The 27,500-nt window shown below is 43.8% G+C and overlaps 1 protein-coding gene across 1 annotated transcript; it reads left to right on the forward strand.

Moving 5' to 3' along the window:
- Positions 1–5,098: 5,098 nt before the first annotated feature.
- On the forward strand, positions 5,099–24,169 carry LOC122760255 (zinc finger protein 423-like; the record flags this gene model as incomplete). Its single annotated transcript, XM_044015342.1, has 16 exons — positions 5,099–5,316; positions 6,662–6,786; positions 7,803–7,884; positions 7,990–8,065; positions 8,297–8,577; positions 8,659–8,942; positions 9,041–9,424; positions 10,319–10,500; positions 10,686–11,225; positions 11,338–11,488; positions 11,785–12,348; positions 12,430–12,614; positions 14,015–14,457; positions 15,833–16,049; positions 17,398–17,482; positions 24,149–24,169. Coding segments are annotated over 16 exons (3,838 nt in total), but the record flags the coding sequence as incomplete, so codon positions are not given.
- Positions 24,170–27,500: the final 3,331 nt, after the last annotated feature.

Genomic DNA, 27,500 nt, shown 5'->3' on the forward strand with positions numbered 1-27,500 from the left:
GCACTCACCTCCTCCTCGGCTAATACGCACGAAAGAGCTTGGACCTTGTCGCAGGTTTCTTCTCTTTTGATCCATATTTTTTAAATGATTAAAACCTAACCCTTGTTGCCGTGCTAGCTTAAACAGTTTAGCATGTAGCCCCGGCCCTCCAAAGTTCCGTTCAATCCCTAGTCGTGAGGAGGTACTTCTTTTGGCGTGGAAGTGCCCCAAGGTTTTTCAAAATGGAAGAGAACCTTCAGTGTCCTTCACAGGTAAAGTTGTGTTTCCATCATGGTTCGGGTTTAGTTTGGTACAGTCCTGGGTCAGGGTTGCGTTTCGTCTGAGAACAGTACCATTACTTGGTAGGTGGGTAGGGTGTAACGTGACATCGTACCAGTGCAACGACATCGATGGAGGACATGGGCTATTGTTTGTTCCTGCTCGAGGGTTAGGCTTATCCTAACCCATGTGGACAGACTTTGGGCTGGAGTGACGTTTTTCTGTCGTCAAATCATTCGACTTCACTGTCAGTTCTTCTTCGATGAATGTTTCAAATAGAGCTTTGGTTTTTTGTGTTTTTACATTTTTGAAAACATGTACTTCACACACTGGAATAGTGAGATTAGATTAAGATGGAGCGTATTTCTGATCTTTTGCCTCCAAGTGCCACCAGAGGAAGCGCACGTACCTCTGGTGGTACACGTACTACAGTTTGAGAACCATGGGTTTAGGGGACATTTTGGGAGCCAGAGAAAAAAAATGCCACCAATGTGTATGTTTTCATACATACAACCAATTGGTAACTTTGAGATAATTAAATTAAATATGTCACCTCTCGAACCCTAAACAAAAGAAAGAGATGATTATGGGAAAGTTCTGAAAGTTCTTCTTCATCTCGTAAATTCATCGGCTTTGATTTGGTTTGAGCGACAAACTTAGGGTTTGTGTCGAGGGGAAGTCGACGGTGGGAGGCAGAAACATAAAGAGAGCTCGATCAGCGTGTGTGTGTGTGTGTGTGTGTGTGTCTTCATTAGCGAGTGTTTCACCAAGGCTGTGTCCTCCTGCGATGTCCGCGCGGTCACCAGCCTGTTAGGCGACACACAGCGGCGTGTGTGTGTCTTGGCGTGTGTGTGTGTGTGTGTGTGTGTGTGTGTGTGTGTCTTGTTTCAGGTAGACAGAGGCGGTCCATTTATGTCCTCTTTGGCTTCTTTCCCCCAGTTTTGTTCAGCAGACCTCCAAGTTCTCTCCTCTCCTCTCTTTCATCCCACCATCTCCTCCCTCTCCTCTGGAGTTCTGAGTCTGTCCATCTGGATCCCACTCCTCCCCCCCGCTCCTCCCTTCTCTCCCTCAGTCCTGTCCAGGCCCAGACACGGGGGTGAAGGCCAACATCAGTAGGGGAAAAACTGTCGGAGGGGACGTCGGCGCTATAATGAGTCACAACATGAAAGCTGACGGACGGAGGGAGGGAGGGAGGGAGGGAGGGAGGACGGGGGAGAAGAGATGAAGACAGACGAGAAGAGGGACTGCTGGGGACAGAAGGAGGGATGACGGGTTGAGGGAATGGATGAGACTGTAGAGTGAGACATTTGTGGGGGCTGGGCCTGTGGATTCTCTCTGCTCCTCTTGTTCATTTGAGAAGAACAGAAAGGAGGAGGAGGAGGAGACGGGGGCAGGAACAGCGTGCGCTGGCGTCCGCCTGTTTCTCTCTTTTCTCCAACTTCTTTTACTCCCTCTTGTTTTTTTCCAATCCTACCCCCCACCCCTCTTCCCTAAACCGTCCATGCTCCTCATCTCCTCACCTCTCTAGGGTTCTTCTCTAATTTAACTTTTCATAGAAATTTTCTTCGCTCCCCCCCTCCTCCTCCTCCTCCTCTTCCTCCACTTTCTCCCAGTTTACCGCTCGGCCTCGTCTTGCCGGGTCCCCTCGCGGCCGGCTGACAAAGGCGGCGTTAAAAAGCCGTGTGATCCTCCATTTTAGCGGCAGCCACGCTCGTCAGAGGATTAGGGCTCCTTAATGACGCTAATCTCTCCTCCCCTTCTTCTTTTTTTTCCACCCGCTTCCTCAAAAAGTGATTTCTCCCCCTTTTCTCTGACGTCTTGTTCTCGTCTCACTTTCCCCACCTCTGGCACGTCACCATTTAACTCAGGCTACATCCACGCTAATCTCTTTTAGTTTAAAAATGCTTAATCTCTGCTCCTGATACACCTGTCGTTCACACACCCACAGTGTTTTAGGGCCACACACAGTACAGGCGTTTAAAATCTCGATATGTGTTTGCGTGTATAAAACAACGACTTATCTTGTGTTTTGAGATTGTTTTTGCTTTATTATAATAACTTTTATTTCCTTTCTTTCTGGAGATGTTTATCCTCTTTGCATTTAATCTCTTTAAACTCGCCTTCGCCGTTAGCAACGCTCACTAACTCAGGGTTTTAGAGGGCAAATTATCATACTAGCGTAGCAGTTAGCTTTGCTGCCTTTCACAAGTGCTGTTTTAAAAAAGTGGCCAATTTACAACTAAAATGTAAGATGACATATAAAATCTAACATTATTTTATGTAAAATCCCTGCACGTTTCATAACTAGCCTTCTCTGTTAGCGACACACGCTAACTCAGGGTTTTACAGGCAAATTAACATACTAGCGTAGCAGTTAGTTTTGCTGCGACGGCCTTTGTCGTCATGTCCACTCTTTAAGAGTAGCAGTGACTAGCTCACATTATGCGATAGCATTTTCCTTGGGTGCAACCTAATCCATGCTAATAACCTGGAGCTGCGGAAGTGCGGCTACTTCCATTTACAAGTACTGTTTTAAGAAAGTGGCCAAATTACGACTAAAATGGAAGATAACATATAAAAATAAAATCTAACGTTGTTTTATGTAAAATCACTGCAAGTTTCAGAAATAGTCTTGACAGGAAGTAGCCTGTTTTGACAGGAAGTAACTGCGCTTCACACATGCGCAGAACAAATTAGTTTTTTTGGTATGGCCTTCTGTAGATGGTGTATATCCGCTTTGCATTTAACCTGTTTCTTAAATCAGTCATAACTAGCCTTCTCTGTTAGCAACGCTCGCTAACTCTGGTATTTTACAGGCAAATTAGCAGTTAGCTTTGCTGTGATGGCCTTTCGTTGTCACCCATGCTCAGCTAAGGTTCCACTGCAAAGTATCAGCGCTAGAAAGCTACGAGGTTCCTAAAGACGATTGTCGTTTTTCTGTCTGTCTGGTTATCCTGTCCTAGCAGTTAGCTTTGCAGCTATGGCATATTCTCTGTATCTAAGCGATGCTACAGCGCCGTGTAGGCCTGACATATGCACGGCAGCATTTCGAGTCACTTCCTTCTCGTCAGCCACAGCTGATCAACGTGAACTTTTCTAACTGATGCAAATATCTGAACAATTAAATCTCACAACGGGGTTTAAACTAATCTGGTCCTGCTTCTCCCTCGTCAGTGTCTTGTCAGTCACGTCGTCTCTCCGTTGATGTTAATCTCAAATGTTTTCTCGAGCCATTTCTTTCTCCTACTTTCCCTCCTTGCTGCTAGTCAAATTTATAATTCATGCTTCTACTCAGACCCCCCTGTAGATTTCTATTTGCTCATCCCAGTGCCTACATTTTCCCGGTGATCGATTCATCACAAGGATCTGTTTTCCCTCTCCCTCTCTGCACGTCGTAATACTCGGTAGACTCGACACACACACACACACACACGCGCTGAAGAACTGTGGCAGGAGTGGGCTGAGGTAAAAACGTAGCGTTGAGAGCTTTCTAAAATTATCAGGAGAAACGTCAGTGCTGCACACGGCTCGGCGCTCATGTGTCGGGAGTGTTTGCCTTGCAGAGACACTGCCGTTAAACTCGACACTGGCACATTCACCACTAACTTTTCCCACTGATTGTGTCTCTGAGCCCGATCAAAACACGCACTACTCGTGCCGCTGTAACACGAAACGTGTGTTTTTCAGCATCTTAGACGTGAATATTTGATGCTTTCTTCACAAATAAATCATTCAAACAATCATTTCAACACTTTTATGCACCCAACGTTTACTTTATTGCCCCGTATGAGTTGCGGTCCTAGATTAGTGTAAAATGCCGGCTGAATGAGGAGCATTTAGACGCGTGTTTGGCGCGACTGGGTCGCTAATACCAGAATCTGAACGGCGTCTTTGATGCGTCGCTGGTCTTGGGTTGATGAAGACGTCAAGATCAAAGCTGAGAGAGACCCGCTCCTCACCTCCTTCCCGGCAAATGCTAAGTAGGCTCACTGTGCTGCTCCACAAAGACGAAAAGAACAGTATCAAGCGTTTTTCAGCCCCCCTTTTGTCGACTCGACTCCATTCTGAAGTGTCTATTAAGGGAGTCGTGGCCTTTCTGTCGCCTCCGTGCCAGACTACACAGTAGGGGGAGGGAAAAAAAAAAAAGGGAGTGTGAAAAAAGGGAAAAGAGCAATGCATAATCTCTTATGTATGACAGATAAAGGGAGTGAATATCGCCATCTTTTACGCTCTGCTCTCCACATCTCCTAATCGCTTTTCCGACGTTTCAATCTGCCAGGGCCCTAATGAAAATATGATGAGGCGGATCTATGGTCCTCGGGGACGGATGGCGGGATGGGAGGGGAGGGATGGAACGAGGGATGGCTGCAGAGGGAGGATGAAGGGAGAGAAAATACACTCTGTCCTTATTTCGAGGCTCCACCGGGGATACATAGTTCTTGGAGCTTTCTATTTAGATGTTGCTGCTGCCGCCGGAGTGTGTGTGTGTGTGTGTGAGTGTCTCTTACTCTCTCTTCTGTTCTATTCTCTCTCTTTATCTCTGCCATCCTCATTTCCCCTCTCTATTTATGTGTGTGTGTGTGTGTGTAAGCAGGATAAATGTGTTTATTCTTTTTTGTTTATATCCTCTTTTTCTTATTCAAACTCCCACAGGCTGCCTCTCTCGCCTTTTGCCTTCCAAGAAAGATGCAACTATTTAATCACTGTAATGCTCCTGGTTTTACCCCCAGTTTTTCAGTCTGCGCTCTCTTGTCTTCTTTTGTAATCGTGCAAGCAGCTGCACACACACACACACACACACACACACACACACACACACACACACACACACACACACACAAAACCTAGCCCTGAACACTTCCTGCTTCCCTCTCGGTCAGATGGCGACGACGACCCTGCAGGTCTGTCGTGGGTGCCCTCGTCGCCGTCCAGCAAAGACGTGGCGTCGCCCTCGCAGTTGCCCGATGGCTGCTGCGACCTCGGCATGGCCACCGGCGGGGAAGAAGAGGGAGGCACGGGTCTGCCGTACCCCTGCCAGTTCTGTGACAAGTCCTTCAGGTAAATAAACTTCCCTCACCGTACAGACCATAAACCATAAACGCACACGTCTTTAGGAGGTTTGGGCTACATCCTTACGCCTAGTTTCAAACAAAAGCGGTCTGTGTTTAGACGAGCGTTTCAGCTAACGGCGAAAACTAAACACCGCAGCGGCTAGCTCCCAGTATGCGATAACATTTTCGTACATGCCGGAAACCTGAAGCTAAAAAGCTAACGTGTGGCTACTTCCTGTTATCAGTACCATTTTAAGAAAGTGGTCAAATTATGACTAAAATGGAACATAAAGTGAAAATGTGTGTTTTATTTTTTATGAAAAATAACTTCTAAGATAAAATCTACACTTGTAAATTGTCTTGACAGGAAGTAGCCTGTTTTGACAGGAAGTAGCTGCACTTCTTCTCGCTACACTTTTTTCAGCATGGCCTTCTATAGATGTTGTTTGCATTTAATCTCTCGATCTGTTAAGGTGTGTTTAAGATGAATATTTCTGGATATTCTGAGTTCAGATGATTGTTTTAGCTTGGTATCCGTAATCCACGCGTCTACACAGACACTCCTGCTTTTCTTAGGTTTAGAAGGTTCTACAACAGCAGATTGTCGTCTTGTGACCAATAAAAGACAATTGGGAAGCTAATGCGATGTTTTAATCCTGAGAAGGAAGAAAAATTGTGTCTTTAATCCCCTCACACTACAGTATAATCTGGTCAAATCAAATCAGAAGGGCCAGATTCTGATTCTGGCCAAATATCCTCTAGCCTGGGTCAGGTTTAAGCTCCAGAACCAGAAGTTTTCAAACAAAAAAAACTACTTAGTTTGAAAACTCTTGGGTTTTTTTCGGGGCTTATAGATGCCAGGTTAGTGTGGAAGTTTTAAGTTTAGAATCGAGTCGTGTGGATGTCGCCTTATAGTCACTTTCCGACACTGCTCTCATGAATTCCAATAACTACTTGGAAAAAAAAGCTGTATTCTCATTATCACCATGGTAACATGGGCGGCTAAGGCAAACAGTAAAGGGAATGAGGTGAATACATTTCTCACCATTGTCTCCCGGGACCAACTCCAGACCCACTTTAAGAGCAGCTGTCACATACGCCGTAAAGTCACCGTAATGATTTTCTATATTACTCTTAGTTCTAATGTGTTATCTTCACTTCCTTCCTATTCCAAAAATACTACAAGAATAAATTGAGACAAATATTGCCGGCATCTGGGAATTTAAGTCTTTTAAAAAAAAAATTGGGTTTATGAGCAAAGTGCTGTCACACATTTGGTGGAAAATAATCATTGCTGCAGTGTGACGCGGGTCTTCATGTTCTATTTCTTTCTCTTTCTTCCGTCGTCTCAGCCGTCTGAGCTACCTGAAGCGCCACGAGCAGATCCACAGCGACAAGCTGCCTTTCAAGTGCACCTTCTGCAGCCGCCTGTTCAAACACAAGAGGAGCAGAGACCGACACGTTAAACTCCACACGGGTAAGTGTGCGACGTTGGGTTTTACCTGCTAAATGTCTGTCGCGTGATGGCGGCCCGTTCTGCGCTTCCTGTTACTTCTCATTTATTATGGCAATTGTGGAATTGTCGTATTATTGATGTCGATGTGTAAAAATTGGATTTAATTCACTTTCACTCATTTCTGACAGTCAACTCCGACTAGACATTGTGCTACTGTTGTCCTTTGTCCAAACGTCCAGCTACAGAAATATTCTTGAGTGTGAATCAAATAAAAGGCGTAAAAATGCTCTAAAAAACACACTCTGTTATATAAAACCTTAAGGCCTTTACACGTCAACAGTGATGCGGATAAATGCGGCTAAACTGTGTGAATATAATAATAATATATATAATATATATATGATATAATATAATAATCAAGAAAAACTAAAAAAAACAACATAAGAATAACAACAACAAGCTATTTTTGTGGCCAACCATTATGACAAAAGGTTTACACAGGTAAAATCGCTCCGTTACACTATTAAAACGTGTATTTAATTGTAAGAATAACCAAAAACAAAATAAAAGATAACTTAAAAACATGTATTTTATTTTATAAGAGCATCTACTAAAATGAAAGATAACTTCACTTAAAAACAAGTTTTCTTTAGTTAGAAAGAAAATGTAAATTTGTAAAACTGAAGAATAACTACTAAAAAATGTAATATAACACTATTTTATTTAAAATCCCTCATGCTGTAAATGTTTTGACAGGAAGTCGTCAAACTACTAACCCAACAAATTGGGTTTGCGGTGCAAATCTGACCCAGTGCCTGATATAAATTTATACAATCAGATGATTTTAGTGTCAATTTCTGCCAAATAAAATAAACTCAACCTAAATTTAACACACTGGAGCTTTTTTGAAAACATTGTAGCCCTTTGTTATAAAAAATACTTGTTGTTATGTGGGTCAGTGGCATCAAAAGTGTCCCGTTTGTAACGTCTATGAAGAATCTCTGACCTCGCGGCGTCTGTTTCTGTGGCTGCAACAGGAGACAAGAAGTACAGCTGTCAAGAGTGTGAAGCCGCGTTCTCCCGCTCCGATCACCTGAAGATCCATCTCAAGACGCACAGGTCAGTCTCTCGCTGCTGCTGCCGCCGCTGGCGTTGGCGTGAGATGTCTACTCGTCATGATTTTGACTTTTGTGTCTGTTTTTATTTTGAACTCAACACCTTCAGCTCCAGCAAACCTTTCAAGTGCAGCGTGTGCAAGCGTGGCTTCTCCTCCACCTCGTCACTGCAGAGCCACATGCAGGTAAAACGCTTAGATCGTCTGTTTAAAAATGAGTTTTTAGTGAGAAATGACCCCCGAGTTAAAGTTGAATAAACCAGTTTTAAACGTCTTTAAAAAGACAATTACGCTGCTTTCATTGTCAATACATATGGACTTTTAGATTTTTAGATTTTGGTGGTGATCCAGAGCCTGACTCAGGATTCAGTTGTTTAGTTTTAGTTGTCTAAATCAACACCTCCCTGATTCTTGCAGGCTCACCGCAAAAACAGAGAGCATCTCGCGTTGCGGAGTGAGAGGGATGAAGGGAAGAAGGGAGGAGGAGGAGATGGCGACCTGGACCAGGACCTGTATATGTGTGACTACTGCGAGGAGACGTTCAGCCAAACCGACGAGCTGGAGAAACACGTCCTGACCCGACACCCGCAGCTGTCCGACAGAGCCGACCTGCAGTGCATCCACTGTCCCGAGATCTTTCTGGACGAGGCGTCTCTGCTCACGCATATTGAAACGCAGCACGCCAACCGCAAACACAAGTACTGCAGGGTCCTCTCGTGTTCATGCGCTTGTTTTGGATTATTCTGGAACTTTATTTTACTGTTGTTTTTTTTTTTTAGATGTCCAGTGTGTTCAGAACAGTTCCCTTCTGTGGAGGACGTCTACTGTCACCTCGACAGCCATCGCCAGCCCGACTCCTCCAATCACAGTGCAGCCAGCCCCGACCCTGCGCTGGGAAGTGTGGCCTCCATGAGCTCAGCGACGCCAGATTCCAGCGCCAGCCTGGAGCGAGGCTCCACGCCCGACTCCACGCTAAAACCCAGCCAGGGCAGCGAGCGAGGCCGCAGAAGAGGCACCGACCCCGGGGAGGAGATTGGGATAAGCCTGGGTCATCAAGGTGGAGGTAAAGAACTCACTTATCTACAGAGTAGGCAGCGTTTGGAACGCTCAAGCCAACGCTATGTTTTTGTAAAGCTGCTCTTTATCTGTCTGTCCCGACAGCAGGAGGAGGCAGCTGGGGTAAAGTGACGTCCTCCTGCCCGTACTGCTCAAAGAGAGACTTCCACAGTCTGGCAGTGTTGGAGATCCATCTGAAGACCATCCACGCAGATAAGCCGCAGCAGAGCCACACGTGTCAGCTCTGTCTGGAAACTCTGCCAACGCTCTATAATCTCAACGAACACGTGCGCAAGGCGCACCGCGCCAGTGGCGGAAGCGTCGGTACGACGGCATCGGCGGCGTTTCCGCTGCTACAGTTCACGAACGTCACAGCTTTCCACTGCAACTACTGTCCGGACATGTTCGGAGACATCAACTCTCTGCAGGAGCACATCAGAGTCACCCACTGCCTGCCCGGTGGCTTAGTGGCAGGATCCACTACATTAGGTGAGTGTGTGGAGATGGGATATGACAGAGGACGGGTTATAGGTTGTGTTTTTGGCAGCTGTGTGGATTAAAAGTGGAGTACCTCAGTTACAATACAGGTTTTCAAATGGCCATCACTTTATCCATTCAGGACCCAGAACTTTAAGAGGTGATCCTCCCTGTGGGTGAGGTTATTGTATGTTCTAGTTGGAAGTTGGAATTGTCGAGGTCCTCGTCCAAAGTTTCAAGTTGTTTTTCCAAAGAACGCACATGCAACCCCACAAAGCCCGACGTAGGATTCCTACGGCTAGCACAAGCAGTGTTTGTGCCCATGTTTTTTCCCATGACCGCAAGTTCAACACACATTTAGAATTGTGTGTTGGTGAATAAAGGTGTATCTCAGTTGATGCTCGGTTAATACACCAGCACTAATGGCAACATTAAAGGTGGATTGAAGGGTTCTTGTATGAAGTATTGATGCATTTCCAGCACTGACTTCACTTCACTCCATTTCTTTGGACCCGCCCTGGTGCGTTAAGAGATTTTAGCCACTAAACACGTCCGTTATAGTCTACGGTATCTTAAAAATGTCTTTATTTGGCTTTTTCTTGTCTTTTCGGGTCGTTTTCTGGCTGTGAACTGAAATGTGTTCACTGCTCACTCTCCAGCACCAAAGTCCATAGAGAAAAGTAGCTTTTCTAGTTCATCTAGACAGAGGAGCTGCTGGTCCGCTGCAAAATCGGACTTTGGTGTGGGTGAGTCAGTGGTTTACAGACGTCAATTTCCAGCTGGAAAATGCTGTTTCGTGGTGAGAACAAGTGGCAGAGGTGTTCTAAGATAAGTAGGTGTTATTGGGTCAGCGACAGGCTGTTGCAACCACGCTATAAAAAGATCTGCTCCACTCATCCCATCCAGAGGGGAACCATGCCTTCTTCTGCAACCAGTGTTCCATGGGATTCCTGACAGAGTCCTCGCTGACGGAACACATCCAGCAGACGCACTGCCCCTCGGCCACCGGGGGCGGGGCCGCCTCTGGAGGGGGCGTGACCAAACTGGAGTCTCCCGTACTACAGGCCGCCTCTCAGTCGTTCATGGAGGTGAGGGTTAAGAATTAGTCGTGAGTTAGGTTTCAAATCTGTCATTTTTGGCCTGTGCTCATCTCTGTCTTTCTTTCTTCCTCACACTCCTCATCTTTCCTCTGTTGCTCCCTCGGGACTAAAGACAAGTGTATGCCGCTGTACGATAATCTTAAAAAAAGTTAATAGCTATCGTCCGTGTACAGGTTTACTCGTGCCCTTACTGCACCAATTCTCCTATCTTCGGCTCACTCCTCAAGCTCACCAAACACATAAAGGAGAACCACAAGAACATCCCGCTGGCCAACAACAAGCGGCAGGCGAAGGTCGCCGACTTGAGCCCAGCCTCCTCCGACGTGGAGATCTCCTCCCCGAAACGCCACAGACTCGGAGGGGACTCCACCCCGTCCATGGGCAGCAATGGGGACTACCCGTGCAACCAGTGTGACCTGCGATTCTCCAGCTTTGAAAGCTTCCAGGCGCACCTGAAGTCCCACCTGGAGATGCTGCTCAGGCGCCAGTCCTGCCCGCAGTGCAACAAAGAGGACTTTGAGTCGCAGGAGGCATTGCTCCAACACCTGACGGTGCACTACACCACCACGTCGACGCAGTACGTGTGCGAGAGCTGCGACAAGCAGTTCTCCTCGGTGGATGACCTGCAGAAACACCTGCTGGACATGCACACGTTTGTCCTGTATCACTGCACTCTGTGCCAGGAGGTGTTTGACTCTAAAGTCTCCATACAGGTGAATGAGACTGACTCTTCTTCTTCTACATCTGGATCAGAGAATGAGCAAGAACACAACTTTTTAAAGTTAATAATCCTCTTTCTTCTCCGGCTCGCTCTCCATCATCCAGGTGCATTTGGCGGTGAAGCATAGCAATGAGAAGAAGCTGTTTCGCTGCACAGCCTGTGCCTGGGACTTCAGGAAAGAGGCAGATCTTCAGCTCCATGTTAAACATAACCACCTGGGCCAGAGGGCAGGCCTCCCGGGGGGACTTGGAGCAGGTACAGTGCACCTCTCTCTGGATCACAGCTTAAATTGGCATGAAAAAAAAAAACTCCAACAAAAGAAGAGAAAATACAGCTTTTTAAGCAGTTAATCGGCAGAATTATTGTTGGGTTTGAACAATCTTGTCTGTCGTCTGGGTTTACCACCTGAGGGAGTGAGTAGGGGTTAGGGGTTCTGATTTGAAATATTTCAACAAGTAAGCACCAAGGTAGGATCAACCATTTCAAAAACAGGCCTTTTTATAAGGGATTGTGAGGATTGTGATGCTTGAATAAGTTGTTGTGTCTTGTAGGCCTCAAGCCCCGAAAGTGCATCTTCTGCGGCGAGACGTTTGGAACTGAGGTGGAACTCCAGTGTCACATCACCACGCACAGCAAGAAGTTCACGTGCCGCTTCTGCGGCAAAGCTTTCCACGCCATCTCACTGTTAGAGCGCCACCTGAGGGAGAAGCACTGCATCTTCGACGGCGGCAACATCACAGGCAACGGCGGAGGCACGGGGAGCAGCAGCAGCCAGAACGGGACGCCCAACGGCCTCGCGCAGTCCTCCAAGCGCGGCGGGGGAGGAGTCGGCGGCGGTAACGGAGGAGCGGGAGGTGTTGAGAGGGTGACGGTGGCGGCCGCTGAGCAGGCCGACCTGCAGAACATGGTGCTGAAGGGTGGAGTTGTGGGAGGAGGAGGGAACCAGGGAGGAGACACGGTCAACAGTCATGAGGCGAGCGGCGGCGAGGAGGAGCTGGACAATTCCGAGCCCATGTACGCTTGCGACATCTGCGGAGCGGCCTACACGATGGAGTCGCTTCTGCAGAACCACAGACTGCGTGACCACAACATCCGACCTGGAGAAGACGATGCTGGTAACGACTCATTCCCCCGCAGTTTTTATGAATTTTCATATTTAACTCATTCTTGAAAATAACTCCCATGGTGTTGACTAGGTTCTCGAAAGAAGAAGGCCGACTTCATCAAAGGGAACCACAAGTGCAACGTTTGCTCCAGAACGTTCTTCTCTGAGAACGGACTTCGCGAACACGCCCAGACACACCGAGGTCCCGCAAAACACTACATGTGTCCCATATGTGGCGAGCGTTTCCCCTCCCTGCTGACCCTCACTGAACACAAGGTGTGTTTTTTTATCTCCAGCTGGCACATGTACATCTGACTTCTCTATGTTTTAGTGTGTACTTAAAAGTCCCTATTAAACACTTATCTACTAACTGACGTCCCTTTCTACCAACTTACCTACTTAGATACTAACTTACCAACTTACCTACCAACGTACCTTTTGACCAACCGACCTACCTAGCAATTTACTAATCTACTTACCAATTTAGCGACCTACTTATCTACCAACTGACATCCCTTCCTACCAACTTACCTACCTGCCCACTAACTTACCAACTTGCCTAGCAACCAACGTACCTTTTGACCGACCAACCTACCTAGCAATTTACTAATCTACTTACCAACTTACAGACCTACCTACCTACCTACCTACCAATTTATCTACCGACCAACCTACCTACCAAATTACTGACCTACTTATCTACCAACTTAATTACCTCCCAACTTACCTACCTGCCCACTAACTTACCAACTTACCTACCTAGCAACCAACGTACCTTTTGACCGACCAACCTACCTAGAAATTTACTAATCTACTTACCAATTTACCGACCTACTTATCTACCAACTGACGTCCCTTCCTACCAACTTACCTACCTGCCCACTAACTTACCAACTTACCTACCTAGCAACCAACGTACCGTTTGACCGACCAACCTACCTAGCAATTTACTAATCTACTTACCAACTTACAGACCTACCTAGCTACCTACCAATTTATCTACCGACCAACCTACCTACCAAATTACTGACCTACTTATCTACCGACCTACTTATCTACCAACTGACGTCCCTTCCTACCAACTTACCTACCTGCCCACTAACTTACAAACTTACCTACCTAGCAACCAACGTACAGTTTGACTGACCAACCTACCTAGCAATTTATTAATCTACTTACCAATTTACAGACCTACCTACCTACCAATTTATCTACCTACTTACCTACCAACTTACCTACCTGCCTACTAACTTACCAACTTACCTACCTAGCTACCTACGTACAGCTCATTTTAACGTAGTGAGGACTGATTTGTGCAGGAAGAACAAATGCGTAGTCGATGTTTAAAGAGTGAAACAACACTGCTCTCTGTGTGTTTTTGCTTGTCCCCTTGTGTTTTTTTCTCTCTGTGTTCCTATATTTAATCTAGGCTAATTTCAGATTAAAAAAAGATGAAATAATCTTAAGAGAGCCACCACTATGCAGCTTACTTACTTTATAAAAATGCCTAGCGTAGTCCTGTTATTCTGTGAAATGGAGAATTCTACATCATCACTGTGTAATTGGTGAATTATTAACGGTGATTGATGAAAGAAGAGTTCTTTGAGTTCTTTTATAAAACACTTGTACTTTTCCTTGTTTTACTGATAAACCCTGCGTATGTCTCCTCTCTCCAGGTGACCCACAGTAAGAGTCTGGATACAGGAACCTGTCGAATCTGTAAAATGCCCCTGCAGAGTGAGGAGGAGTTTATAGAGCACTGCCAGATGCACCCTGACCTCCGAAACTCCCTCACCGGCTTCCGCTGCGTCGTCTGCATGCAGACCGTCACCTCCACCCTGGAGCTGAAGATCCACGGCACCTTCCACATGCAGAAGCTTTCCACTGGTTCTGGACTTGTCGGTGGAGGAGGTGGGAACGGTATAGGAGGAGGGGGAGGAGGAGGAGGAGGAGGGGGAGGGGGGAATGGCTCAGCCTCTTCATCCCCTAACGGTCAGCTGCAGCAGCATAAGCTGTATAAATGCGCCTTCTGCCTCAAGGAGTTCAAGAACAAAGGGGAGCTGGTGAAGCTGGACGTCAACGGTCTGCCTTATGGTCTCTGTGCCAGCTGCATGAGCAGGTATGCCTCTGTCCTGTAAACCCCGTGGACGCTGGATAATAAATAACTTACAGACGTACAGACATTCCACGTCTATTTTTTGTTTTGCGATTTCGACTGAAAGAGCTGAAGCGGCGGAGACAAATGTTGATTTTTAAAACCACATTTCACTTCACCACAGACAAACCAAAGTGTCCACAACTGTGCATGTGTACACAGATTCTACAGAAGACTGTTTACTTTACCCCAAGTCGTCGTTCTGTGACGCCGCCGTCGATTGTAGAATGCGGCGCCATTTGGACACCAGTGCTGTCCAATTGAGTTTTTCCATATTCCAATATGGAAAATGAAAAGGAGCTGCATAGAACAGTGTCGTCTGTGTGGAGATAGCTCTAGCAGAAGTGTAATGAACTTGTTATTATCCTAAAATAGACCTAGAATAATTCTGGATTTTTCCTCAGTTTAACCACAGATTTTTTAAACATTATTAAGTTGTATGATTGCCTGTTCCATAACTATCTTCTTCTTCTTCTCATCCTTCAGTGACTTTGTACATTCCTTTCTTTATCTATGGTGTTTGTCAGTTACTTCTCTTCTTCTTTGACTCTTTTTCTCCTTGACACATCTTAGCTTTTCCTCCCACATCTCTTCACATCATCAGTCGATGTCATGTAATGTTGCGTAGCTGTGCACCCACATTTCTCCTCCTCCTTTGGAGTTTTACGACTGTTTGCATTGGTAATTTTGTCATTCTCAATCATTTCTGCCTCCGTCTTCTTTTCTCTTTGCCTCATCTTCTTCGCTATTCGTCTTCTTCCTTCTTTTTTTCCTTCCTCTCTCTCTCTCCGTCACTTTCCTTTGCCAGTCTTCTTAAATACACACATCTTTTTCTGTGTTTATTCAGGTGTTAGCATCGGTAATGTTGCAGTACCACCTTCCTCTCTTCCTCGGATTTCCTTTAAACATCTTGTGTTTTGCTATTATCATCATTATCATCTTCTTCTTCTTCTTCTTCTTCTTCTTCTGCCAGTTGCTCTTGTAAAGCTGTAATCTAAGAACATGGAAAGATTAGCTAGCAGAGGCAGCAGATACACTAGCTAGTTAGTTGTGGATAAATTGACCTTTGGTGTTTAAAGCTTTGACAAAAATGCAGATGAGAGGGTGAGAGATGTTTTGGTAGCATTTTGTCAAAGAGTGCCCTGCTATTGCTAGCGTCTGTGGATTAGCTACCTTGAAAAACCTCCCGTTTGTTTCCAACAGTTTTGTTTTTTGAAATATTGTCTTGTATTCTGACGCAGAACAGCAGCTCTCTGTGTTACGATGCAAACACCTTGTGTTTTCATGTTGTTTTTGTGAAACAAGCCGCTAAAATGAAACCAATGCTCAATCAAATCAGGGGCACGAACGGCCAGAGTCCGAACCAGGGAGGAGGAGCAGCCACGCCGGGGGACGTGCAGGGTGAAAAGGCCACGGTCGGCCTGAGGTGTCCGGAGTGCGGGGTGAAGTTTGAAACCTTGGAAGACCTGGAGAGTCACGTCCAGACGGATCACCCCGAGGTCAGCCCCGAAACCAGCGCAGCGGGAAAGAAAGCCGAGGGTTCGCTCGCACCGAAGGTGAGGCGGACGAAGCCGAGATCAGGCTGAGAGATGAATAATTTTATAGAAAATCTGGATGGATTTTTTTTTTCTCCACTAAAAAAATCCCTCAGAATCACAATCAGAATCACCGTCTCTGACGTGGCTCAACTCAAATGTACCTGTCTGTAAAAAGTAGTGAAATACACTACTGTGAGGACCTAAGAAAACGTATAAACCATAGAGAGGGAGACATTATTTCACAGGATTTCAAAAGAAAAGTGTTTGTTTTGACAGGGAATATATACAATTATATATATATATATATATATATATATATATATATATATATATATATATATATAAATAAAATAAAATAAGTATGTTTGAGGCCTCTGTTATCAGGTGTAAAGGGTTAAAGGTTAGTGTTTGACAGGTGAATGAATGAGACAGTCTAGTGTCCTCTGACGTCACTGAGACCAGACTGTGTGTGTGTGTGTGAAGTGTTGACGTGTGTGCCATTGTGTTCATGTGTGTAGCTCTACCTGGTGTGTGTGTGTGTATGTGTGTGTGTGTGTGTCAGCTGAGCCCCACTGTCTTGCGGCTGCGGGCGGCTTGAGGCATTGTGGGAGCTGTTCGCTCTACTTGATATTGACAGTCAGACTCCCCGACCTGCCGTGATGCCTGTGTCGCGGTGTGTGTGTGTGTGTGTGTGTGTGTGTGTGTGTGTGTGCGTGTGTGTGTGTGTGTGTGCGTGTGTGCGTGCATGTGTTAGAGACAGTTCCTAGGGAGCGTCAGTCTTACCTGCACCTTTGTTTCTGCTTAGTCTAACAGCACAAAGACGACAAAGTAGCATCTCACACTCACACAGCGGTGAGATAGTGGAAGTGGGGCCTTTGTGATCACTGTGGGCTGTGACTGCATCAGCGGAGCCTCACTTTCTCTCTCTCTCTGTGTTTCTGTCTCATAATTTCACTCCTTAAAGGGGAATTCCGCTATTTTTCTCCAATGTTTATAGATGCTGTGAGAGGAGAGTGAGAGACCCATGATTCCCTGTTTTGTTTGTTTTTAAATGTTTCATTTATTGAATGTTTGACATTTCTGACGCATTAAAGTGCTCAAATTATTTCAGTTTTTTTTTATTACAAAACATTCAAATCCCATGTTTATCCTTCAGCCTGGGGCGGCTTGGTTTAGTTGAGTGTTTTTTAAGTCTGTTATTTATTAGAAAATGTTCAGATTCTGCCCTCTGACTCTCACAGTATTCCACTCCTGAGGGGGAACAGATTATTTTTCATTGTTGGTTTTAGTTGTGATTTCACAAAGAGTTGTGTTTGTTTTAACAAATAATCTTTCATTTGTTCTGCTGTTGTTTTTGTTGTTGTAGAAAAAGACCTACCAGTGTATTAAATGCCAAATGACGTTTGAGACGGAGCGAGAGATCCAGATCCATGTCGCCAATCACATGATCGGTGAGTGGAGCACAGCTCTTTCTCTTTGTGGTATATTTAAAGTGTGTGAGTGTGTTTGCGCGTGTGTGTGTGTGTGTGTGTTAATGACTGTAAATGTCACATCTCTTTTTGTATCTTCTCTTGCTATAAAAACAAATCTGCTGCCTTTGTTTTCCTCCAACACCTTGGATTCAGTACACACACACGTACACACACACACACACATGTAAACACACACACACACACACACACACACAGGTGTGAGACACGGAGGTGAAATGACAGAAAAAAACCTCCTGACTTGTGTCTGCTGTAAATTAACACTTTGAGTGTTTTAAAAGTGAACAGATAAAACTTTATTTACACTGTAGCAAACGATGAAAGATGATTTATTTATTTATTATTTACAAATTCTGTTTTTCCAACTGGGGTCAGTTCAGATTTACTGGTGAACCTGCTGGTCCTGAGTCTGTTGACTCTGTTGACTCTGTTGACTCTTTTCACTTTATTGGCTCTGTTGGCTCTATTGACTCTGTTAACTCTATTGACTCGTTTGGCTCTGTTGACTCTGTTGACTCTATTGACTCTTTTGGCTCTGTTGACTCTATTGACTCTGTTGACTCTATTGACTCTGTTAACTCTATTGACTCTGTTGACTCTATTGACTCTGTTAACTCTATTGACTCTATTGACTCTTTTGGCTCTGTTGACTCTATTGACTCTGTTAACTCTATTGACTCTTTTGGCTCTGTTGACTCTATTGACTCTGTTGACTCTGGCTGTTTCAGTGTCGGTGCATCCACTCACCAAACGTAGAGATTCAGGTGCAGAGAAGGAAATGAAATGACTCTTTTGTAGTATGTGTGTGCCAGAGCTGACGTCATCTCTGCTGCGTTTGGTCGTGCAGCTCTTTTTTGACTGTGCGACTCATCAGTGGCGTGCACAGGTATTTGGTAGAGCAGGGGTTGAAAATTGAAAGGGCACCACAAGTACGCTTAGGGCAGGCATGTCCAGAGTGCGTCCTGGGGACTGAATTTTATTATTAAATCATTATTAATTTAAATAAGTAAGTCCATGTTGCATTTTCTAGCAATGGTTATCTATGTAAACTTTATTTTAGAACTTTATAGAACAGTTTTTCCCAATCCTGGTTGTCGGGGACACCGAAAGCCGAGTCACATGACTGTACTTTTTTTGTCATTATTCATCATTTTCATTCAAAAAAACCATATTTAAGATATAACTGTGTGATATTTGTGCAGATTTGTGAGAAACAAAGTCGTTCTCTTCAGTCTAGTAGAATAAGATGGTATTTTAGCCTGCGATTTGAAAATTGCAGTAGGCTGTACACAGTATAATAAACTGTGCCTTTGGCACACAAACAACTACATCTACCCTTATAAGTAGTATTTTAAGAATACTAAATATACGTATGACACTATAGATGTGTCTCTTATGTGCAGATTTCTCGTGAGTCCCTCAGGTCGTGACAGGCAGGTTCATATTTAGCATCGAGAACAGCTGTTTGTTTTCACGGGTACAGGTGGCAAAGTTTTCTACTGCAAGTTTTGTGTCATGTGAGGCTTGAAGTAGGTGTGTTGTTCTGTTTCCACCTCCCCCTGTTGACCATGTGGTTTTATTTGTGTGGTGATCTGAGTCTCTGTCGTCATGGAGATTAACGAGGTGGTGCAGACGAGTTGTGAAGGGGAACAGGCGCGCTCTACGTTCACCTGTAGCGCCCCCCCTTTGCCAGACCTGACAGGCCATCCCAGAGTCACTAATGTACTCTGAGGCATGTGTGTGTGAGCGCTGACAATGCTCTGACTCATCTAGTGATGTCTGGAGACTTTAGGTTGAGACAAATGAAAGACAGAAGTACAGCTGGACAAACTTTGACCTCCTCCCTAACTTTAACCACAGTCACAATCCAAATCTTAACACAAAACTTACCCAGTTCCTCTGGGTATAATGAGGTTCTGCCTCTTTAAGACCATGTTTTGGTCTCCATGACGACGACTGGTCCTGTCAAAGTCAGTGTCCACTCACATAAAACGTCCCCACTTGTTCACGCTTGCCGTCAACACAGAGAAACACTCAGAGTTTATTGTTGCTACTGTCTTTTACCCACTGTTTCCCTCCATCCGTCTCCCCCTGCTTCACCTAAACAACTTTCTCTTCTCCTCCTCCTCCTCCTCCTCTGCATGTGGTTCTCAGACCTTCTCCTGTCAGCTTCTGACTCTTGACCTCTTTCCCCTCCCTCTCTTTTTTTCCCCATCTTGTCTTCATCCCTTCACCCTGAGAACTGTCCCGCCCGTCATCCTGTCGCTCCTCCACTGTCTGATTCTATCTATCTGTCTATCTGTCTGTCTGTCTGTCTGTCTGTCTGTCTATCTATCTATCTATCTATCTATCTATCTATAGTGCTAACATATCTATCTAACATCATTTAAATAACTTTCCAAATGTAAACTCAGCGGGGAAAAGTAAAATTGATGTATTTCATTTGATTAATTGTTACCAACGCAGTGTTTTTCCATGAAATATCTGTATAAATATACATTTAATTCCAACCTAATGTAAATTTGCTGTGAAGCCTTTTTTGCTTACGTTCAAGTGTTCCTGAATTCAACTCTGTAACTTATAGAAATGGCAGCAAAAATAGGCATACATGTTATATTATGAACTAATTTGTCTCTTTTTAACTTATAACTTTTATTTTTTTGTCACTAAAAATAGGGGTGTGATTATTGATGAATGAATTAAGACCGTACTTGTCTGATTTTTTATTTGTTTTACAGCAGAATCCACCTTTAAAGTGAGTTTAGTTTTTGAAAATCACATCAAATATAAAAGGAACTACTATTTTAGGACAATCAGACAATAATCTGCACATAATCTGTGTCGTCAAATTACTCGTCTTTACGTCCATGTAAACAGTGGATTAGTATCTGTAGTAAAAATGACACTTTAAACTGGTGGAAGGAGGAGAGACGAGGGCGGGAGGGGGGTTGTGTTGCAGTGGTACGGTCCAGTCCAGAAATGTGATTGTCACATTGCTCCGTGGGTAATACACGGCGCCCCCCACAGTCCTGTTAATTACGCTGTCAGAAAGAGAAAGCGACAGAGAGGCGACGTTTGGGGGGGAGACAGAGGAGCGAGAGGAGCGAGAGGAGCGAGAGGGGTCAAAGTGAGACGTCCAGAGAGGAATCTTTGAAAAGTCAGCGTCACCTGTGTTTGAGCTGGAGCCAACAAAAAAGCTTTGGGGGACGTTTGTCATGGAGACACTTTCTCAAAGCTTTAAAGACTTTAAAAACGGGACTTTTTACAGTGTGTTTTTACCTGATGACCAGAGACAGCATGTTTTCCTGTTCCTGTGAATATAATACCTCAGAAACTCGTACTCGTACTTGTTTGGCCCATAAAACCGAAACGTGCTTTGATTGATTCCAAAACCATAAATTAAATTTAATTATTTTTACATTTTTAAATTAGATTTTTTTGGTCCACAAAACCCAAATTATTCAATATTTAATGATTTCTTTGTTTTATGGTGCAAATATTCACATTTAAGGAGCTGAAAATAAGATTCAAACTTACAGAGTTTCAAAAATAGTTTGATTAGTTAATTAATTAACAAACGAATAATCATTGCAGCCCTAAAGTCAATGACTAATGGACGTAGTCCTCCAGATTCCTTGCCAAAGATTGAAAAAACAAACAAACAATGTGGATTTCTAGGCTTAAGTTGAAAATAAAGACTTCTGTGAACTTAAAAATAGTGAAACATCAGGAGAACTTCTTCAAATGTTGATACGGACGTTCTGTTGGATTCAAATGTGAACTGAATCAGAGGTTTGATGTCAAATCTGCAGGGCGGTGTTTGTAGTTGTTGATGTGTTTTACTCTCGTTCTTCACTCTTTTGAACCGTTTTTAATTTCTGCCACTAGGGGTCCGTCTCTCTGTGAGGAAGAGCTTTATCTCACGTTATATTCCAGTTTATTTATTCTTTAAAGTTTCATACACCACACGACGTCCTGTACCGTCAAAGTAAAAGCACTCCACCACGTCCAATCCCTCGCTCCATTCATTTCGTTTTCGACGGGGCTTTTATTGTGAAATACTTGCAGATCCGGGTCCTGATACTTTATCAAACGCAGAAAATTGAATTATTATTTATGGAGATTTTCAATGAGGCAAACCGCATGGAAAACATTGTAGCAGCACAAAGTAGATATAAATACAGATTTCTATGGATTTAAAGATGGTTGAAGACTTCACATTTGAACAGGAGACCCTGAAATCGGCCCCAGGTCGTGGTGGAGTCACTCGCCGCCGCGTGTGTGTGTTTCCCGCAAGCTTTGGCTTCCACACGGCGCACAAGTTAATTAAAACACCATGTGGTCAATGCCCATGCTCCACAGGCGGAGAGGAGGAGCGGGGGTGAGGAGGAGTGAGGAGGGACGCGACAGGAGGGAGAGGGAGAGAGACACGGGGAGAAATCATGCAAGAAGGTTGAAGGGACAAAAGTCAATTAAGAAAGAAAGAAGTGTGAGGTTTTTCTGAGGTTAAAACGGACGAAATGAGACGGTCGAGCTCTAAATAATCCCTGTGTATAATCTCTAATCTATGTTTTTTGGGTCACGTGCATTCACACTGTGAGGAAAGTCAGCACTTTCTGTTTAACCTTACATATATTTTTACATTATTGTTTGTTTTTGCTGTCATGGGAGAAAATGAAGTCATTAATTGAGGAGACGCCGCTCGCCGCTCGCCTACTGTGTTTGTACAGTGTATAAATAATGAGTTAAAGTCTGCGTGTGAGCAGGTGTTTGCTTCACACCTGGTTTGCACTAAAGATTTAAGATCTACAAGTAGACGTGAGAAGAGACCGTAGTAAGTATTCATTCGTAGTTCTGGCTCCAGAAAGACTCCATGCAGACTATTTTGATCATTGATTAAACAGTTTCAGCTTCTTAAATGTGAATATTTTATGTTTTTTTTGTACCATATAACAAATAAATCATTCACAAGTTAATGATTTTCATTTGCGGACAAAACAAACGTCATTTCAACCCACAAATTATCGATTATTTTGCTCAAAATAATCAATAAATGTGTCTATATTTAGCATAAATGTGTTGTTTTTGGACTAAAATTCACACTTTATGGTCTTTTTTATCATCATTAAGACGTAGTTAACACATGTTTGTGTTCCTTTTCTCTGCTCGGCTCACTCACACACGTTTATGTGTTTTCCCTGGGTAGTAGTGTGAGGCAAAGACACAATTCAGTGTGTGTGTGTGTGTGTGTGCGTGTGTGTGCGTGCGCGTCTTGATTCTCCACAACAGGATCACTGTTGAAACGTTGAATACAATATGATTAAAAAACGAATGTGTTGTGGATTTAATGTGATTATTGTGACACACGTTACTTAGTTCAATAAGGAGCGCACACACACACACAGACACACACACAGACAGACACACACACACAGAGAGAGACACACATAAATAAGGTTGTTGACAGCATGTTCTAAGTGTTACATGCAGCCGCTAATGCTTTACTAATCACCTCAGTCTAGATTTCACAGCGTGAGACCTCACTTCTCAAATACATGTCGACACACACACACACACACACACACATTGATGTGTGTGTTACTGTACCTCGACTTTCCATTTGTGTAAAAGTGTGTAAACAAAAACGAGCGCTGAAATTACAAACACTGCTCACGACTATGTTTGTGTGAGTGTCTGAGAGCTTTGACATTAAAACTGTTTGGTTTTTCTAGCTTAAGGATTAGCCTAAACAATTAACAGGTAAATACTTCTAAACACAGGTGCGTAAAGACATGAAAGTCGACATTAAGTCGCCAGAAGACTCTCACACGTTGTCTAAAAGATGAACAAAAAAGACTTTTATAAGTATTTAAAGGTGATACTTAAAGTAAAAGTATGAAAATGAAGAAGTTAAAGTCACTTTTTATTATATTAAAACATTTTACTGTTCTTAAGTATCAAAATGTACTTTTCCGATATAAAATGTACTTAAGTTTTAGAAGTAAAAGTGAGAAGTTAGGATTGAGCCATGGTGGCTCAGTGAGAGGTCGGGTTGCCTTTCAACTGGAAGGTTGTGGGTTCAATTCAAAGACGTATAAGTCTAAATGTGTCCTTGAGCAAAGATGAGTGAGTGAGTGAGTGAGTGAGTGAGTGAGTGAGTGAGTGAGTGAGTGAGTGCTTATAGAGTTGTGACCGTAGTTTCCTGATACACTTGAAACGAGTGAGTCTTTGGCGATCGAGTCCACAAACCCTTTAGCTCCGCCCTCTCCATTGTTGTCCTCTCCCCTCTTCATCTCCATGTGTTGACCTCCGTCTCCGCCCGCTCTCACCTGAGTCTTAACTGAACAAAATACGCTCCAGACTTCAGTGTAACCTCTGTTTGTCATGTAGCCAGTCATGCCCCGCCCCCTAAAATAAACACCAGTGTCTGGTCAGGTCATATCAGGTAATGTTTTTCCTCAGTATTAACGAGATAATACTGCTTTTTTTCCCCCCTTCCTCCTCCCCCTTCCTCCTCCTCCTCCCCCCCACACCTACACCATGTTCACAGTACGTATGACTAATCCTGCCCATTCTCTCCCTCCGCTCTCCCCCCATCCCCACCTGCCTATTGGAAACGGCCCGTAGAGGAGCCCACCTGTCGGCAAGGTTTGTCCCCTTTCTGTCTCCTTAGTTTTTCGCATTTTGAGCAAGACACTGCCTGCCCATCCGCATTCCATGTACCTCTGCTTTTTAAAAAAAAAAAACATGTATATTATGTGTACCAGTAGCCATTTAGCACGATGAAAAGGTGTTTTTTTTAGCGCCATTCTGGGATGAATAACCCGAAAACCACATTGCATGGTGTGTGTGGGGCTAAAAATGCGATATTTCTATATGAAAAAGTTTGTTTATTTTGACCCGTTTTAGCAAAAATCTTTGCCCACTTACCCCCCGACTTCACCTCAAATCCTCATTCACTCCAAACCCCACCCCCCCCCACCTCCACTGCTAGCTGCATGTTTTCATGTTCCCTCCCTCCTCCTCATGCACGCATATACACACACACTTACACACACATGTGCACGCACGCACACACACAGATGCCTCGCAGGTATCCAGTGGCCACTCACCTGGATCTAAGTGCTCCCCGGTGGAATGTGGTGGCTAATGATGTGTCCACAGCATGAGCTTTAGTTACCTCTTCACATCGGTGCACAGTAACAACATTAGCGGCCGTGCTAATGCACTTTATTTACCTTTAGATCATCAATACGTACAGTATGTGCTATATTTCATTAATATAACGTGAAAAATATCGTCAGATGTCTGCGACATTGTCACACCCAAGGAGAGAATCCTAACCCTTTGGTTCAGGCAAGTCCAAAGTCTGGCCCGCAGGCCAATCACGGCCCACAGTCAGGTTTCGTACGGTCCCGCAGCTTCGGTTTTATAATGTATTATTATCATCATTTGTCTTGTATAAAGTAACTTATTAAAGTATGTTTACCTGAAAATGACTTTGGTAGAAATTAAAGTCACTTTTTTTTTATAGAATATGACTTAAGTAAAATAAAAGTATCAAAATGTAATCCTCTGATATAAAATGTACTTAAGTTTTATAAGTAAAATTATTGAAAAACTTGGGGAGTTAGAATTGAGCCATGGTGGCTCAGTGGTAGGGCGAGTTGTCTTTCAATTGGAAGGTTGCGGGTTCAATTCCTGGCTCTGCTATAGTGTATATGTGTCCTCAAGCAAAGAAGTGTGTGTGGGTAAAAACGGTCGTGTAAAGCAGCTCATGAAGACTAGATAAACTCTATATAGTGTAAATGCAGACCATAATACCAACTCTTCTTCTTCCTCTGATGTTATTTGGTAGTAACGAGTAACAGAAGACAGTGTGTAACATTCCATTTAACCGCTCAGACTGAAGTCGCTTTTTTAAATCAGCGTCCGTTACGTTACGTTTTAAAGTCGACGAACGCCGTCTGTGTGGAATAAGACGTTAATTAAACTTTTTTTTCTTTGCACCTGAAGGTTTGCACTCGTGTGTCGTTACAACAACAACAACAACAACAGACAACCTGCATTCACAGCGTCTATTAGCCCCGCAGTCAAATCTGCGACACGCTCCAGTAGTAATGTCAGTTTGCCGTCTAAGCAGCCGTCCCCGGGGCCGTGGCTGAGCTGCTCTGTGTGTGTGTGTGTGTGTGTGTGTGTGTGAGTGTGTGTGTGTGAGCTTCCTCTCCACCACTCTCCGTTTACACATGCACGCACACACACACACACACTCATCCGTACGTATACGTGGTGAGCAGGTTCTAATGTGGTTACTTTGTGTGAGTGAAGACTTAATGAGGCGAGTAAGAAGCTTTTGGAGTCACTGGAGGTGGATAATGTGGTTTGCAGGGTCAACCACATCTGTGTGTGTGTGTGTGTGTGTGTGTGTGCGCGCGTGTGTGTGAGCACTGTCTTTGCCACCAGCTTGCAACATATCTCTATATGCTGTATAATCTACAGATTATCTTCAGGAGCTGCTGCTGCTGCAGTAGATTATTAACAGAGTTTCACATATTCTTATAACCAGAGCTGGTGTTCTGTATTAACAGCCATCACTTAGGATAAGACACAAACTATAGGTCGTCTTTCAAGGTTCCCTTCACTGGATACTAAGGCGCTTGGCATCTGGACCAGGTTTACGGACTCTATGTATTAGACCGAGCACACTGTTCAGATGTCAGGTCTCAGTTCTCCTCGGACTCATCACTGAAACCAGAGGTTCCATCACAGGTGATCGTCTCACCTGATCATTTACTTTACTTTACTTTACTTTACTTTACTTTACTTTACTTTACTTATAGTGATGAACCATTACAAGGCTCAGTATCAGTCCAATACTGGTCAAAATCACCGGATTGTGTATATATAACAAAAAAGGGAATATCATAATATCTGAATACTTCATCATGTTTTCTTTATAGAAACAGAAACAGTCACTCTTACTCTTCACTTTTGTACTTTCTTGTTTGTCTTCTGGTGCTTTTCCCATAATTCATTTTTCCATTAGTGATAGTACCTGGGACCCGGTGCTTGTTTGGTGTCCGCTAAAATGTCGACAGACTGCCGGCCACTGATTGGTCAAAATCACGGAAAACATGCGTTAAAGTCCGACATTTAGCAAAGGAAATGTTGTCTTTCAGCTCGGTTAGTGCTGTCTTTTAACTAATAGATAGATGGATGGATGGATGGATGGATAGATACATAGATAGATAGATGGATAGATAGATGGATAGATAGATAGATAGATGGATAGATAGATGGATAGATAGATAGATAGATAGATGGATAGATAGATAGATAGATAGATGGATAGATGGATAGATGGATAGATAGATAGATAGATAGATAGATAGATAGATAGATGGATAGATAGATAGATAGATAGATAGAGGATAGATAGATAGATAGATAGATAGATAGATAGATAGATAGATAGATAGATAGATAGATAGATAGATAGATAGATAGATAGATAGATAGATAGATAGATAGATAGATAGATAGATAGATAGATAGATAGATGATATAGATAGATAGATAGATAGATGGATAGATAGATAGGATAGATAGATATAGATAGATAGATAGATAGATAGATAGATGGATAGATGGATAGATAGATAGATAGATGGATAGATAGATAGATAGATAGATGGATAGATAGATAGATGGATAGATAGATAGATTCCTGCCACACACTGTATCTGAATGGTGACGTGATGTTTTCAGGTGTGTTAGTATAGTATAGTATAGTATATATATATACATACTATACAGTAGAGTGGATGTACAGTAAGTGCAGTTACAGGCTTTGTCCCTTCACTACTTCTTATCTGAGCTAACAGCTGTTTACATGCGTCACTCAGTCACATACGTGTAGAATCACAGAAAAGGTTTAAATTTAGTATCATCACTGCTGGAAATGTCACTGCACTGCTGA

Source organism: Solea senegalensis, unplaced genomic scaffold (assembly GCF_019176455.1).
Source record: "Solea senegalensis isolate Sse05_10M unplaced genomic scaffold, IFAPA_SoseM_1 scf7180000013295, whole genome shotgun sequence".
In the NCBI taxonomy this organism is placed as follows: domain Eukaryota; kingdom Metazoa; phylum Chordata; class Actinopteri; order Pleuronectiformes; family Soleidae; genus Solea; species Solea senegalensis.